The sequence below is a fragment of the Cricetulus griseus genome, chromosome 4, assembly GCF_003668045.3.
Source record: "Cricetulus griseus strain 17A/GY chromosome 4, alternate assembly CriGri-PICRH-1.0, whole genome shotgun sequence".
NCBI lineage: Eukaryota > Metazoa > Chordata > Mammalia > Rodentia > Cricetidae > Cricetulus > Cricetulus griseus.
In genome coordinates this window covers 27,045,049-27,063,820 of record NC_048597.1, presented here as the reverse complement: position 1 = coordinate 27,063,820, position 18,772 = coordinate 27,045,049, and the positions used below count along the sequence as shown (strand labels likewise).

The window sequence follows — 18,772 nt, the reverse complement described above, 5'->3', positions numbered from 1 at the left end:
GCTGAAAATTTCAAAGTCAAAATGCAGAGGAGTTGAAGAATAGATGCAGTGTGCATAACCCAACACACCAGAGCTTATAACAATTAAAAGGCATAAAATTCCAACATGTACTACCATTGGCACCCATAGGATAAAATCTAACCAGCGCCTGGCATCTGTGTTGTTGTTGATTTTACAGGAAAGTGTTTCAGCCTTCATCATGTTGGGAATCATGCAGGCAAACAGTGGTAGATTCTACACATCAGTCCTGAGTCATAAAAACCCTTCTGGACGAGAGCTATGTTAAATCATCACAGCTGAGGTTAAAAATCAACCTTGGTGTAAAATATAAAGGGATAAAGTTATCACAAATTATCACATGTGGCACTCATTGTAGATCAAAATGCCACTCAAATTTTATCACTTAGTAGGATTTGAAAACAGCTGAACCATTAATGGAAGAGGGGAGCTTTTACATTTATACAACCAGTGACTAGTGAAACATTATACCTTGTGTGCAAAGGGGAAAATGGACCCTTTATTTTGTAATGAAGCCAATTGAAGCCCCCTTTAAACACAGTGTAATATAGTTTCACTGTTTTGCAGAGCCTCTCATTACTTGTGTCAATAACACTAGGTAAACTACTGTTGAACTTCACAGCATTTATCTAGCAGCGTGAAAAGCATTAATCTATGGGGTGCTTTTGATGAATTGGAGTTCAAAAGCAAAGCCAAAAATGACTTCTTAAAAGTGCTTAAAAACGTATTTATTAGAAATGTGTCAACTGCCAACAACCTAAATGTAGCTTTGCTATTGCCAACATCATATTGTTGCCACCTTGTAAACATTGAGTTAGTATGAATTTTCCTGTGCTTGAACTCATTAAAAGAAAAAAGAGACATATCTGGGTATGTTATTTCTCAGTTCCTTCCCTTTGCATTCTCCATAGTCTTACGGTTCATTGCTGCCAATGCAATGTGTCATGCTATACAGCATGCAGGAATGTGTCCCACTTACTGGATAGTGGCACTTAGAAAAATTAAAATGCATCAGACATACCAGACTTAAGGTGAGAGCACATAGTTATGTAGGCTTGGATCCTGCTCTTAAGTTCTGAGGAGATTTTGTGATTAAAGCCACAGTTTATACAGGATGCCCGGTAGTGAAGTTGGCATGTTCACCTATGTGAGTTTCCGACGTTTCATTCCAGTCTAATTATCCCAATGATATGAGTGATCTTTCCTAAAGTCGATTTTTTAACCTTTCACAACATATTAGATCACAGAATTGTTTAATTCCTGGTGTGTTATTTGTGAAAATCTGTACAGTATATCTCGCCATTGTTTACTATAGCAAGATAATGTTAGGAAGAGAGATTTTTGACTATAACAAATTTGAAAATAGAACTGTATTCTATATTATTTTCTTCATTCTTATTGTATTATAACAAATAAATAATTGGAAATATAGCAAAGCAAGGTTTTTGTATTCCCAGAAAATTAAATCTCTCTCAAATAATTGGACTTAAACTTTCAAATATTCTTTTATTGAAAGCTGTTTGACTCATCCACATTTCTAGCAGTATTTTGTACTTGGATTCAGATGAAAGACAGTAAACACATTCTTTCCAGGATACGCAAAGTCCACAGAATTTATTACTGTAATTTGTTTGATGCAATAGTAGCTCATTATTTTGTAATATTATGTTGGATAAAATGGTATGCTCATAAAAATTGTCCTGGTGAAATATCTGAGGCAAAAATCACACCTGCGGATAATTCTTTTTCTTGGAGACTCACAATGCCTTCTGGTATATATAAGAAACCACCAGAAGCAGCTATATCAAGGAAGCTAATTGTATTTATTACAGTATTTATGCATAAGAAGGTGTTTCTTTCTAGTCATACATTAAAGCTACCTTATGAAAAAGCCATCATGTTTGGAACTTGTTTAAAACAGTTATTTTCTTTACTCATGTCCATTTTAGTTCTTTTTGCATTCGAACTAATTTTGAATTAAATGCAGTCAAGAAAAATTAATTTCAAATTATCATTCATAAAAAATAAACATTATAATTGCAAACTTTTGCCTTTAGTATACTCCAATGGCATATTGTTATCTTTTGTATTGTGCAGTTCAGTGTTTAGAAAGCATATTTTAATGATAATACAATGAAGTTAGCTTAAGAGAAATGTTTTCCAGTGCTCTGGATTATAACTAGAAATAATTTATGATAAATTTAAAGATAACCACTAGTATAATTTATAAGTCATTACTAAATAGCAAATTAAATTACTTATAATAATGTTTTTCATGAAATAATTTTATTTTTCATAAATGCTTTAATTTTTCTTATTAGTCAAACCTGAAACATATTAAATGTCTATCTTGAAGGTAGTTATACTCATGAGGAGCCCTTCTGAAAGAAAAAAAAAGACCTATATAACATTTTTCTAACCATTTTGACAGATTTTAACAGGGCTCCATGGTGTTTCTCCTTTCACATGTAATGTTTCCAAAAAGAACTCACCATGTACAATGAGGACATACTCTGCGCTGCTTTGGCCAATGGTGTTGGTGGCTTCGCATCTATACGTGCCATTGTCCGTTTTGTTCAGGAAAAGAATGTTGAGTTCCCTACCACTCACGACCATTCGATCAGGATCTGGTAATTCTGCACCATCCTTTGTCCACAAAACAGGTTCTGGCCTATTGGATAAAGCATGAATGTAGAGAGACAAAACAAGAAATACTGAGTGTTCTGTGAAAGAAATCAAACCATTTATATAGAAACCTTTTTATTCCTTTGTGCTAGCTTTTATCTATCTATCTATCTATCTATCTATCTATTTATTTAATTTTGGTTTTTCGAGACAGGGTTTCTCTGTGTAGCTTTGGAGCCTATCCTGGCACTCACTCTGGAGACCAGGCTGGCCTTGAACTCACAGAAATCCACCTGCCTCTGCCTCCCGAGTGCTGGGATTAAATGCATGCACCACCATCACCCAGCTGTGCTAGCTTTTATAAGGTACCAATGAACCATCAAGCATTAACTCAGAAAACGTAGAAGCATGATAAATGTAACTTAATTCTGTTCTACTTAATTATTAGATATGTATTAAGGAACAAATTTATTGAGTTGCTATAGCTGTCACTTCTGATGTCCTGCTTAGGTCAGTTCTGAGTCCAGCCAGATGCTGCTGTCAATGAATACCATCTCATAATGAACTAATTTCTTTGGACTTTTGAGACAATTATTCCTTGGCTTTACCTTGCATTTTATAACATAGGCCCACCCCATGACATGGTTCTGCTTATCTCTACCCCTCATCTCTACCCTTATCTCTACCCCTTCTTATACTATCTTAAAGAATTTTTTCCAAAATTATTTCTTTAGGAAAATGGATTGAGAGGAGAAGACATATGTTAGAGCATGTGCCATACAATGATGACAATCCAAGTTTAATGCCTGAAAAGTATGGTAGAAAGAGTGCAAGTCTTAAAAGTTGTCTCTCTACTCACTGTTGTGGGAAACACACACACACACACACACACACACACACACACACACACACACACACACGCACGCACAAACATATACACACATGTGCACACATATATATAATATTTTATTTTTTACAAAATAGAGTCAGACACCATATGACATCTGGTCATCACTGAACCCTATGACTATGATATCCACTTTACAAGAAATTATAGATACTCTTCAGTTTTATCAAAATTGATACAATATGAAACATATATTTCTTTCTGCCCAAGTTCCTGACTTGGCCTTCTTGAAGACTTTTTACTTGGGAAAACTGCTCAAGTATTTTGACTTTGACACCAGTTTCTGATAACGACACCAGTTTCTAAATCCATTGTGACTATTTTTGTAGCAAAAATATCTCTGGTTCTAATGAGGTAAAGCTATGAGATGCTATAAAGAGATACCCGTCATGGGCTCCTGGAGAGCATCAGAAAGGGCTACTTAGATACAGAGCTAAGACCATCTATCTTAGTTTTGAACTTCTATGATGAGACAGATGATGAAGGTTGAGTAGGCAAACAATGTCCAGTGATGTTAACAGACAGGCCTATGTAATGGAGTTTTCATGGAAATTCAAATACCTGGTTGGTGTCTTGTGGAAAATTCATGGGTGAAAAAACTGCTCATAGAAGCCATGAGTTAGCAATTAACAACCATATTACCATGAGCAGGATACCTCCTTTTGAATTGTTTATCTGGTAACATCAAGAGACCTCTACAAAACAATGGAGGGCTTTGGCATTGTTCTTCTACTTGGTTGTTTTCCAGAATTAGTTGCTAAGACTGTTTGCTGAAGCCGCACACACCTTGATTCTATGCTATGGAGATAACAATCCAAAACTTACCTAGAAGTGTCCTCCCTGACATCTAATCTTCAAAGCCTCAAAAGGTGTATGCAGGCTGCTGGGCAGAAAAGTCATCTGCAATCTCACCCAGATAATAATCCTATAAACTATGAGACAAACCTGCCAGGTAATATTGTTTGGCATTGTGGCACAACATACATAATCTTAGGTATGTAAAAATCACTCTTGGATAGATTTTAAGGTCTGCTCTATAGGAAGGAACCCATGCCTTACAGTGTAAATATGGTCATAACCACATATGCCAGATGGGTATCCTAGGCTCTAGAACAGTGGTTCTCTGCCTTCCTAATGCTAAGACCCTTTAATACAAATTCCTCCTCTTGTGGTATACTCCAACTGTACAACTATTTTATTGCTACTTAATAGCTTAATAGAAATGGGAGGGAGATAAAGAGTTAAGAATAGACAATAGCATGGTAGAATATGTTATATACATTGTGAAATTGTAGGGCTAATAATTAGTGATAAATAAACAAACAGGAAACATTTCCCCCAGATTGAGGCATTTCAGTTTGTCCTTCCCTTCTATGCCTTCCTGTGGGAATCTCATTTATTTGTTCATCTGTATTCTTTGCAATAACCTTTGTAACAAAGAGAGGAGTAGAGTACTTCTCTGAGGCATTGTAGCAAATTAATTGAACCCAGGGAGGGAGTCATGGCAATTCTGCTTTATAGTGTGTTGATCAAAAGGATGGTTTACAGTCTGCTATGTGTAATTGGCCTAAGACATAGTAGCAGTTTTCTGGGATTGAACCTCCCTACTGTGGGATTTGACACTATCTGCAGCTGCATGGAGTCAGAATTGAAGTGAGTTATAGGTTTCTTTGTTGATGCCCCTGGAAGGACTTATGGCTGATAAAGATAAACTGGCTGGCACATATATTTTAGTGACCAGGGTGAATAATTGCAGTGCATTAGTGGAGAATAGTAAGTGCTTTGTTTTTTATTTTCCTATACCTTCCAAAAAAGAAAGCAAAGAAATTAAGGCAATTTTATCAGAATTGTACTCATGAGATTTCTGAGAGAATATCTTTACATGAGAAAAATGAGGAAACTAAGTATATTAAATTATTGGATAACAGTATTTCCCTCATCCAATTATATAGGAAATTTTGTTAATATCTCTACCAAAAGAAAATCAAATGCTAGTAAATCTATTCTTGCTGCATGTATCTGCCTTAGCTACTTGCTATTAGAATTTAATTATTGGAATTTTGCATAATCTTATGCATGCATATCCTTAGCATCCTTGAAAATGGTAAAAATATGTCAAACGAAACTAGTACTTTTGTCAGAACAAAAATAGTAAAGATTTTAGACTTTTCACAAAGCCATATAAAAGTATTTATTTTTATAAATAAGACAAATAATAAAAATAACATATATAATTATTATTTGAAGACACTAACTTTTACTGTTCTCAAAGGAAGCACTTATAATAGCAAGGCCATGGTTTCTTAATGTGTCAATTGAGACTGGTGAACACAGAGGTATAACTGTCCATACATCCAAAATTAATACCTCAAATAGAAATTGTGATAATGGTATTCTAATTAGTTACTATGCTTTCAATTTCCTCTTAAGCACATGGTTCTATAAATCCATAAATCAATTTAATTATGTATTTCAAAATTGTATAGAAACAAAAATCTAAAGAATGTATTGCAATTTAAGCGCTCCTTCTATATTTAAATTTTATTTTCTTAAACAAAACACCTTCTTTCTGGTGAATGAATTAAAAATAAAATGGCAAAAGAAGAACAAAGAAATGAAAAACAAAATAAAACAACTTTTGCACCTGTGTGACAGGATAAGTCTGCGACTGAAGTTAGTACTCCATTAAACTAAATACTTCAGGCATACAGTATCCCACTCAGGGAGTTAAGTCTTCAAGGTGATAAAGGTGTGCACATCACTGGATGCAACTTTAATGAGACGGAGGTTAGAGTTCATGTACAGATTATAAATAGCTTACACTTGTTGCTAACTAAGTTTAAAATGTTTGACCTAATGTTGAGTGGTTTAGCATGCCTTGATGCAGTTTGTGTTTCATCTTAATATAGAGGCTTTTTCTAGTTGGAACCTACAAATGATTGAGATTCTTGCTTCAAATGAATGACAATCTTCCCTCCGCTCAGGCATCCAAAGAAAGGGGATCATTTTAAAAGAAGTTCCAGCTTATAGTTTTTATGCAATGAGGCTACAAAAGAGTAGGGGTCAGACAACAGGAGTAACAAGAGAGAGAAGAGCAGCAGAGATGTCCGGGACATGGTCAGTACTGAATGTCCCCCTTTGTATTACAAGATTACAAGACATGTGAGACTATTGGTATGAGCTAAAACTTCATTTTGTTTTGTCTGTCAAATCTACAAACTTATAAATACATTTTTACAAGGGAGTATACCTAAGCCATTTTGTAACAGGTTCTTCTAGGACAGTAAATCATGGAAATGAGAGTAGAAACCAAATATCATCATGAATTCTTTATATTTTAAGGACTTAGGGGAAAAGATTATAACGTGCAAATTTTTTTTCAAATTAGCTCACAGTTGTCTTTATAAAAGTATTTCTTTTGAGATTATACCTTTCCTTTCTTCCCTCCAAACCATTCTATACACCCTTCCTCACTATCCTTCAAATTGATGGCCTTTTCTACCACTAATAATTAGTTATGGTATACATTGGCATCTATAAACATATGTGTTTCTAAATTCATCCTGTTCAGTCTGTATAACATTGCTGGTAAACAGATTTTCAAGGCACATGGTTTGACATTGGACAATTGACTGTTGTGCCCTTTCTTGGCAGAAGACTGTCTCTCCCACTCCTGGTTTTTCTTAGTTCCTGTGATTTTTGTGTTGGAATGAGGCCTTGGGGAATTTTCCCTGTCCAGTTTGGCATGTCCACTGGTACCCTCCTCATGCAACTCACATTTTGGCATCCCTCATGGTGAGGCTTTATGGTTGTACCATCTCCACTGTACAAATCTGACTAGAGATTTCTAGTGTCATTCACAAATTATTATTTAGAAATTAATGTTAGTAGGAATTGTTATCACTATCTTTAACTGCCAATTTATTGGGTATATTATCACATATTAGAATTCATATTAGATTGCTAAGTTATATTCAGTTTAGTCTGTCGCTTGCTCTGGAAAATTTGAGTTGTAGCAATTCTTCTAATCCTTCCATCTATGTATGATGTCTTTTCGGTTGTACTCTGTATGTATTATAGGCAGGAAACTTTTCTTGAACTTCACCATTATTTGCCTCTTCTTTATACATATGTTTTAGGAAAAGAATAAAAAATCGATAATTAATTTAGCTACACAATAGTGAGTCCAATGATTCAGGTCTCTTCTGCTGTTTTTATAATTGGGTAAGAACAAAAGAACTTCCAAAATTTGGAACACTCTGCAGGTTGAGGTTCTTCCCAAGATCTTAAATCCTTCCCTGGATTCTATAATTTTTCTGTCATAAAAACATATATGTTGAGATCTAACACTAAAATTCTTATGAAATTTAAAATTTTTGTAGGTGAAAAGTATTCACTGTAACAGCATTCAAGTAAGCATCATATTCTAGCTCAAAAGAAAGAAGAAATGAATTTTTGAATATTTATGCTCAGTATTTCCTTGATGGCAAATCAAAACTTTCAATTATCTTCTGCTTTATGTATCATGTCGCATGCCCAATGGCTTCATTTCTGTTCAGAAATCCCATAGTTAGTCAATAGATTTGATTGACTATTTTAATTATCAAAGAGGTGTTTTAAGATACAATTCCTCCTTATTATCTGTAATATTCCCATGGGATATTTTAAAAGTTAGTATGATTTTCAGAAACATTTACTTTCATTTTATGAATTAAGCAAAGCCTTTTAGATTATGAAATTATTTTCCATAGTTGTGGGAAAATATCTTCACTTATGTTGTTAAGTTTTTGAGAGACTCTAATGCATATGAAAAGTAAATGAATTGTAAATCAGTTTGAAATTGGTAAATGTAGAAAAAATTAATTTTACTGTATTCAAAAGAGAAAGATCCCAGAAGACTATTAGCCAAGCATTTTTCTACTGCCTAGCTGAGACTGCTTCTCAAACTAAAGTCCAAATTTGAATTGACAGGGACCAAATGGAGTTAGGGAGAAGAGGGAAAGAGGGAGAAGGACACACAGAGAAATAATAAAAGATGAGGTTGCTTCATATTTCAAAATTTTAAAATCAAATAAGGAAAATATTCAAGAAGAAAGGTGTCCTTTATATTCTGAAACTCCTTTAAAGAATTGTTTTGTTATTTTTGTTTGTTGGAAATTAAAGATGTTGTGAAGCAGGAATAAACAAAATTGATTCCGCCAAGACTATTTCTCCCACTGATCATCTTATATGAAAAACATACACAGCCACTTGTTATTGATGTTCAAAGGATATGTTTCCCATTCAATTTATAATTTTATTCTACATATATGCAAATTATTATAAAATATTGTTCTATATCTTTGGAATAAAAATCAAGCTGCAATTTTCAGATTTAACTGCTGTCTTATTTAAAGGTAAAACAATGCTTTCCATGTCATTTTTTATTTATTGTGTTAATCAATATTTATGTTTGTAGGGGAACATGTTTACAAATGGGTGTACACATGTGTGCAAATGCTTGTAAGAACCTGTGATCAACTTCAGATCAACCTCTCTGGAGCCGGGCAGATTTTAAAAACCTTTAATTATGCCTGCTCTTGTTGCTGCTTATGTTGGCGATGATGATGGTGGTATTGATCTTATGTGTTCGTGATGTGGACAGCACAAGCAGGGTATTTTGAGTGCCATGGCAAGCATGTCAACATCAGAGAACAGCTTCCTGAAGCCAGTCCTAATTTTCTACTTTTGCGTGGATTCCAGACGTAAGTGGCAAGCACCTTTATCCACAAAGACATCACATAAAAAAATAAGGTTGTGTTTTTCAAACAGGTTCTCTCACTAACCAGGAATTTGCCAATTACCTAGGTTAGGAATCTAGCAAGCCCCAAAATCTTTATGTCTCTACTTCCCAAGCCTTGAGAAGCTATACACACATAAGTGGATTTTCCTCTGCCCTCTAGACATATGTTCAAGCCATCCTGCACCATCAAAATTCTCTTTAAGATGCACAGAAATCTCTGAGAGTAGGAAGTAACAAAGTCTGACTCCCATTATTATATGTGTGTCAAGTGCTTTCAAAGTCTAACAGCTCTGTTCATGTATTTTGGCTTTTCAGTGTGAATGAAAAGAAAAAACCAACTTGAAAGAAGCAGACAGGTATAGATCATACTTAAGTAATATTGCCTCTAATAATGCATTTTCCATTGCATTCCTAACTTATTATAATTAAGTAGGAACAGGCTACATTGTGAGACAATGCCACAAAACTGAATTGATAAAATAAAATAAAAGGTTGGTTGTGTGGCCCAAAAGGTCTAATGGTTCTTTTTGTTTGTTTGTTTGTTTTGAAAACCATTCTTCTATTTTAACCACTCCTGAATAATAGTCACTTCTGCTCCTATAGCACAAACCTCTTACACATTCATGTTAGCTTCAGTAAGACCATATCACTCTTCTGTCCTTGGTGACCATGGTGTAATTTGGAATTTTTTATATCTGAACCACTATTTTATGAAAGTGACACTTTATTTGCTCTGTCTATAGTTGATATCCTCACTATAGACAGCTTCCTATTGAAAAGCTCAACAATGAAGGCTCCCAGTTAAAAGTCACCATTTGTACTGGTATGTGATAGAGTTAAAAGACATGATAAATCAGTTACAAAGTCAACTTGAAGTGCAAAGTTCAAGCCTGTGTACCCCCTTAATTTTTCATTTCTTCACTCTCATATAGACATATTCCAAAAGACATATTGAATTTTATAGCATGAACTAAAAGGAATTCCATTACAATAATGCTCATGTTTAGTTGAGGTAATAAAATCAACCTTAGGCTTATTATATTGAAAACTTAAATAGTAAATAGGATACATATTTATTTTCTGATCAACCTTGTCATATGCTACATGAGTCTTATCTTTTAACACACTTCTTGCCTCTGATCTAATGGCTTATGTTGAAATGTGAGATAACCTATATACGAGAGGCAAGTATACCTTAGAAGGCTTGATCATGATGCCATTATTTTAGAGTGACTGAGAAATTCTAGAAGACTTTTCACTGATAATGTGGTATTTACTAGTGGTTATTTTCAATTACTGAGATATAAAGCAATCATGCTTCACACTCTATAATTCCAATAAATTTATGCCCCAACAAACAGAAGATTATCCCTAGAAAAGATAAGTGTCTATGTTCTTGAAGGAGAAACATAATGTGCTGAAGTTGAAAATATTCAATTTGGGGGAAAATGCCTAAACTAATCCTTTAGAAGTTTCTGATGAAGGGAAAAACAATTACATTACCCAGGCCTTATGTACAATTAACATTTCTTTTACTTGGTATGCATAGAATATTAATTTCTAATTAAAAAGTCAACAAATCATGAGTAAATATTCATCCTTTCATACAACAGTATAATCATCTATGTGCTTATATTAAATATAAAACCTTGGATATGCTTCACAATGATCATTCTTACAGGAGTTTTATTATTATTTTTTAAAAATCATAAACTCCTGAAGTTTTCCTCTCGAATATTTTCCAATGTTATTTTATGGATAATAATTTATTTACATGAATTTCTCAGACTATGCCAGATTCTCAAGCAGTGTAGAGTGTAAGGTCAATCTGATACCAAAGAAGGTACTTCAACCATCAGAATTGACCCCGAGTTTAAAAGCCATTCAGTTAACAGTAAGGTTAAAATGATATGGTTGTTTCCCTTAAAGAGTTAGGTCCATTGTTTCACCTACTACAAAATAGAGCTAATTAAATTTGTCCATCTGCATTCATGCTAATCATTGCCCATTATAAAACTTATTTTCTTCCATGGCTTGCTTCTTGTCTAATATTAAAAAGGATGGTCTTGAAGAAATAATTAGGTATAACTCATTTGTATTGTAACTAGGAATTAAATGTTTTATGTAAGGCTGAAGATAACTGAATCTGAAACTTAAACTTTCAAAGTATATTTTAATCATTTCAATGAAATTCTTCTCAAAGGATTATACTTTTCCTGCATTATTAAACAGAATATTCTTAATGGCACTCTTTTTTTCCCTAGAGCTAAAAAGTTAGAATATTTTTATAATGCATTAAAATGACTAAAATTTAACATGTTCATTCACAGAGTGACCCATCACTGTGATTGATTGTATATATAATGTTTAATACACTGATCTTCAAATCCTCTAAGTAATGTTTTGCAATGAAAACATACTGCACAACACATTTCCCTAAGAAAAACTAGCTCTACTACTGCATTTATGTTTTCATTACATAACCTCCCAGCCCCTCCCATATTTACAATGTCTTTCCTTTTCTATTATTTTCTGGTTTGGGTTTATAGATAATAATTGAGTAAGTTGATTTGATGATATAGTAATGAGCCACAAAAGGCAAATTGAAAATCCTTTCTAATATATAGTAGAGTTCCTGATTCATCAGACAGCGCTGTCCCTTCATTGAAAACCAGCTGTCTTCTGTGAGATCATGCCACTCTTCAGCCCTTGCTTGCACTTTGCAGTGGCATGATCATGAGTTGAGGTCATTTCTGCTCTAGTCTCCTGTCTTTAAAAATATTCTGTCTTCCTCTTTTCTTTCTTTTGTCCTTCAAGCATCTCAGATATCTCTGGCACTCTGAATTTGGAAGAGTTGCTTGCTTAGGCACTCATAAATCATTAAGTGATTCTACCTATTATATTGGAACCATTTGTAAATGCTCATATTTCTGACACTTGAAAAATGATTTACCATTTAATTGTTTTCTTGACTTTAAACATTAAAATTGCTGTCTTTTGGAATCAAGCTTATGTGTGACATGTAAATACATACAAAAATCCAGATTCATGCCAGGAATTTTGTTTTACATGTTTTTATTAAATATAGTTCTTTCTAGAATTAAAAAAGTATTCTTTTACATCATTGACTAAAATACCTAATCTCTATAGAGATTCTGAATTAATTATGTTTTCATATTTTGTTCCCTCCATATACTTATGGATATGTAATAGTTAAAATATATAACAGATAGTGAATTATAAACTTATTTGGCAATTATACTGGTGAGCACTAAAGGGATATTAGCTCCAAATGTCTGACACAGATTATAGGAAAAAGGCTAAGTCTAAAATATACTATTGAGTAGAACTTTTTAAAGAACAAATGCAGACATTCTTTAGTGGATAGTTGTAATGATTCTTGTTTTCTTAATTGTGCTAGTAAGAGTAAGAATAAGTGATTTTCGTTTCTTATATCTTCTTAAATTGCCACAAGTATGATGCTATTAATACATATCAGAATTTCTATAACAATGTTAAGGTAAAGATTAAAGTTTATGTAATCTACAGTTAATATATTCACACATGACAGATACTTTAAATATATGAGACAAAGGTACACTTCCTGAAAATCTCACTCATGAATATGAGGGTACGTTTTCCAGCGTCTTAAATATTGAGATACATTCTGAGTTGGATTTCCAGTGAAGCGTTTACATGATCTCTCAAAATAATTCGCTGTTTTTTTTTTTTTTGCAAGAAAATTGCCTTTCTGGAAAATATTCAAGAAGTACATATTCTTTGTGGATCTATAACTGTGGTTCTGCATACTGTGATGGGACTTTCACAAGACACTGGGACATTTAACTAAAAATGATTGAGTGCCCAGGACAGCACAGATGCCCAGCCTAAACAACAGCCGTGGAGATTACCAAGAGTCAGCTTCCTGTTTTACAAACAAAACCAAAATATTCAGTCTCATTTCCAAGATAACCACTTGTATGCTTCCAGAGCGTGAATGTGTGATTAAATTTTGAAACCATAAGATGGGAGCAAAGGACCATATGGGCTTCCACAAAGCAAGGACAGAATGTGGCTATATCTTTATTATGGAATTTGAAACCAATTTCCTAGTTATTATACCTTTGAAAGCACCTTAGGAATAAAGTGACTGTTTGGCTTTTGAATTTGAGTTAATTATGACAATTTCATAATACTCTAGATTCCAAATCAATGGTAAATATCTAAGCATCATGTGATTTTTATTATTCAAAAATTTTCCTATGGGAATTTCAATATTATAGACACACCTATTTTATATTTTATCTTCCATTTACTTCAGAATTATATTATACATACTATTTGTGACAAAATATCGACTCATGATTAATGCTTAAACTTCCTGCTTTTTTCTCTAGGCTTTTTGGCATTCCATTGTTTTATATTGTATTGGTATTAACAGCTAGGTCTATGTACATGTTGCATATATATCTATACATCTCTATATCTATGGATCTCTACATAATCATATCTTCCGTCTATCTATATTTATATATCTTAGATATCAAACAGGATTGGGTTTACATTACTGATTTAAAACTATTTATACTTGGGTTGACAATTTATAAATAGTCTCTAACTCCTGCCAATTTTCTTCGAGAGAATTGAGAACTTTAAGTGAACAAGACAATACAGACCTCAATATTGTTAACTACAGATTGAAATCTCAATTCTACTGTTAACTAGAGCTGGCCATGTAACCTCTACAATACAAACCCTTTTGACCTACAAAACAGGACCTATAGAGTGTGGACCCCCTTATCACAAGGTAGTTGTATAATTTACCTATGACAACTAAGCATAAGAAAGTTGGTAGTGATGTCTTAGCAGTTAAGAGCATGTAATGCCATTCATTGATCTTTTAGCACCTAACTCCAGCATTTAAAGCTACCTCTAACTCCAGATCCAGGGAGACCCAAAACCTCTGAACTCCATACATGCCAGCACTCATGTTCATATACCACACAATATGTATAATACAGATGTTTTAAAATTAATGAATTATAAAACAAGTGAGAAAAATTTGATAATTAGGGACAAAACAACTTTTTATATTTCACAGACCTTGGATTTTTAACAACCTATTGGACATGCCTTAATGTTAGTTTGGGTTGTATAAAACCATACAAAGGTTTTTTTTATTGTTTTTTTTTTCACTTGCTTTCTGTGCAAACTTGTTAACTGATAACTTTTCATTCATTCCTAGTAATAGTGCCTGTAAGTGCACTTGTGGAATGAGAATTAATTCTTTTCTCTTCACAGTTCTTTCAAGTATTTTTTATTTTTGTTTGTGTTTTATAATTGTAATTAGACATTTTAAATTATAATCAAGCTTCTTATACATGTCTATGCCATTTCCCTCTCCCTCCCCTCCTCCTCTGCTCTCCCTACCCCCCCCATCCCAACCCCTTTCTGCTCCCATAGAAGGGTGAGGCCTTCCATGGAGGATCTTCAAAGTCTGTCATATCATTTGGAGCAGGGCCTAGACCCTTCCCCGTGTGTCTAGGATGAGAGAGTATCCCTCTATGTGGAGTGGGCTCCCCAAATCCATTCCTGTACTAGGGGTAAATACTGATCCACTACCAGAGGTCCCATAGATTGCCCAGAGCTCCTAACTTACATCCTCCTTCAGGGGGTCTGGAACAGTCCTATGTTGGTTTCCCAGCTATCAGTCTGGGGGTCCATGAGCAATCCCTTATTCAGGTCAGCTGTTTCTGTGGTTTTCTCCAGCTTGGTCTTGAGCACTTTGCTCATCACTCCTCCAAAAAATATTTTTTTGTATAACTGCTTGGCTATTAGTGAAGGAGATATTTCCATGGATCCAAGTTTGCCAGTCATCAGTTTCTCATTATTTTTATTTTACATTTTACCTTAAAAAATCTCTTGCCTTTGCATTCTCTGTATATGAATATAATTTATTAGTAGTCCTATTTATTATTATTTATTATTATTATTATTATTATTATTGTTACAGCCCTAATAATCTCCAGTACCCTAACAGTTTTTATGTGACTTTATTATTGGTTCATTTCGAACTTGATTTATTTTTCTCAGAGATACTTTTTAAAATTCATGAACCACTATCCTAGAGTGTGTTTTTTCTGGCCAAAATCTTGCATCTGAGAATCTATAATCTTAACACATTTTCTGAACTTACTAGAGCAGCTTATTAAAATTCAATGCTAAATATGTTTTATACTTCTGAGTTCAAATCTTGGTGAGATACTTTGCACTTATTCCCTTTACCAAATGAAACTCTGTAATCATACTGGTCATTATTTGTAAAGACATTACTTGGTGGGAAGGATTGCATATATATATTATCTTCAATCCTTACACAATGTGTCTATTAGATATGTATTACATAATTTTAGAGGTAAAAAAGTCCTCAAGAGTGAGAGAGAACCTTGTGTCGAAGGGCAGACTGTACTGCCTCATTGTTTGGCCAGTATGGCTCAGTTAGTTACTGATGTCGGCCCTGGATAATGCTGGGTTTCTCACCCTGTGGGATCACAGTAGCATATAGGAATTTTCTGTACCTTCTGTTCAACGTATCTGTGAATCTAAAATTGTTCTAAAATCAAAGTTTATTAACTCATAAAACAAACTAATCCAAGTGGCAAAGAATCTGACTCAAAACAACTACCTCTATGGATATCCATAGATGACATAAACTCAGGTCCAAGCCTCATCTTCTACTTCCTCACCACCACAAAAACTGTACCCCAGAGCACTGTACCACCGACATCCAACTTCCATACTAAAATTGATCTGGTGGTTAACTAGAAATATTTCTGATTAGCAGGAGAAATACAAATATTGGCTAATTACATCTCATGCATTAGATAGAATGATTTGAAATTGCTGGGATAATAGACTCATACTGCTACATCAATATCATATCTTCCCTATTTCCGTGAACAGTATTTCACTCTGGATGATAACTTGCCTTCATTAACTCCTGGTTTATTTTGCAATTTAGTTTCACTAACTAGATTGTGTAACAATTGGCAAATGACTTGTGATTTGTGCATTGTAAGAAGAGTCTGCCTTCTAAGCTGAAGAAACTGACTGGTACAAAGCTGTTCTGCCTTAACTTTTGTGTCTTTTGAAGAAACAATTTTTTTCTGTCCATGAGGAAACCCAAGTGTTCTTCCCTATGTTTTTGATCAGATCCAAAATGTGTATCTAATTGTTCCTTTCTGACACCTCACTAGTTTCTCAGAGGCATGTGATCTGTCTTTCTAAACGTTAAACTCTTTCTTCTTACACAGAATAGGATGTTTGTCTCTGCAATTATGCATGCTAGATTTCTGCCAGGAACAAAAGAAAAATCATAATTATTAGAAGGTAAAACAGCAGTTACAATACAAACATTGTGCTATATATACAGGGGAAATTCATCAGATCCTGTAATTATTTTCTTCTTATAGAATAAATGCCAAACGCACACTTAATCCACTAGAAAATGTTATCGGTGCTTTCTTTATTTAAAGAGGGGAATTCACAATGTGCTAAACATTGGGTTAAAATGAACTCTGATTCACCTGTCACAGCATGCAAGGGCGACCCTGCATCTTCTAGGGTCATGACTTTAATGTAATATAAAGGGTATTTTCTTCTCCCACTTTTATAAACGGAGAATGTGTTGCCTAAAAGCTGTCTGGGAATTCAGCCAAAGACAGAAGAGGGTTGTAGAAACTCTGGGGACTTGAAAGAAAAAGTAGCTGGCATTATCTTGGCCCTCACTTTAGACAAAAATTAAAACAATAGACATGTACAGTAATCTCTCTTTTAAGCAAAGAATAGAATGCCTCCGTAGTAATGTCAAGTGGAACAATTTGGTACTGGCCCAAGTTATGCAGCTGTTCTACAGGAAAATGGCAAAAGGCTCCTGTCCAAAGCAGGCAAATAAGGCATGATTGTTCATAAACAGTCACTGGGGTCCTCACATTTAGAACAAGGAAAACAACATTAGCATTCTGGAGGGCAGGTTACAAACAGGAGTCTCACTGCAACTTGAGCCATGCAATGGTTTCATGATTTATACCAAAGATAGGGATGTGATTTTAACAGAAACAAAGCACCTAATAATGATGAATTGCTCATTCTCTGAGACAGCATATGTTGGTCAAACTTGCGTTTTAAAGGAACAAGCAAAGATTTGCACATGATTTAAGAGTGCTGTTCAGGTCACTTATAAGATGAAAATACACTTACTATTTGTTATATGTTTCTGATCCCCACTGGCTCATTAGAAGTGGATCAGGTGAAAAAGAAAGATAATGGAAACTAACTGTCTTGGGAAACAATTGAAAGCTATGCCAATAGTGTTGCCTTTCAGTGATGCCAAAATAACAAAGTGGGGAATCAGGTGCAATAGCGGCAAAGTAATGGAGCAGAACTTTGTTAGTGATTACCAGAATAAATGACACAATTTCAGACTGCCCAGTGGGTCCATGAGATGCCATACTCCTTATTTGGGCTCCCACTCTTTGAAATAAGCCTTGAAATATGGGCAGTCTCTTTATCATGCTTTAATTTATTCTTTATTATGAAATTGTTTTGAATGTTTTTGTTATCTCTTTTCTGCTTTTTATGTTTCTTCCTCTCAAAGTGACTGATCCTCCCATTAGTGATTCTATTATTTCTCCAGAGATGAATTTCCTGATTAATCCTCTTCCATTTACTCTCTGGTCTCTCTGATCTAGTAAAACCATTGTCTTCAAGAACATGAAGATTTCCTTCTGGGAAAAAAACCAAATGGTTTCCTGTCAGTCTCATCCTGTCTGCTTCATCTGATTTTGTTGCCGTTATAGTATGAGCTACAGAGGGCTGCATGTTCAATTCTCTTTAAAGAAGTTAACACCTTCATTTACTGGAAATGATACTTTAAAATGGGGAGGAGTGGGTGGATTTTGAGAAGACTAGAAGAAGAAAGAAAGAAGTCTAAACCAAAGAATGAATCATGGAAAGCTGACTCTAGCTTTATGGCTAATGTCCTGGGTCTTAATAGAACAAAGAAACACTGGTGATAAGGCTCTAATACAGGAGATTAAATCAAAACAAGTTATTTGTAAAATGATAATATTATATTCATTATAACATCTGGACCAGTAAGGATAAATGCAAAATATGACTGTTTGAAGCCATTACTGATCTATTTTCAAAGATACTACATGATATTGGGGTATTTAAATCTATATCGACATGAATTCTTGCTGCAAATGCCAATTAAGTAGGATTTTGGCAAGTAAGTATTAAAAAAACCTTCACTAGAGAAGCAAGCCTGACAAGGATGACAACTGTCTCTTATCCAGAGTTGGGTCATTTCTCTCCCTGAAAAACTAGGGCTTCCACTCCAATTTTGAAATCACCATGAGCCTCATTCTTGAAAGTAC

The 18,772-nt window shown here is 34.2% G+C and overlaps 1 protein-coding gene across 1 annotated transcript in view; it reads right to left on the bottom strand.

The window, feature by feature from the left end:
* The window catches only part of Cadm2 (cell adhesion molecule 2), a gene marked incomplete at its 5' end in the record, with an annotated part of 224,968 nt that overhangs the window by 79,081 nt on the left and 127,115 nt on the right, over window positions 1-18,772 (bottom strand). The window contains one exon of the mRNA XM_035444348.1: window positions 2,511-2,689. Coding sequence (XP_035300239.1) covers window positions 2,511-2,689 — 179 coding nt within the window. The remainder of the gene's footprint in view (window positions 1-2,510; window positions 2,690-18,772) is intronic.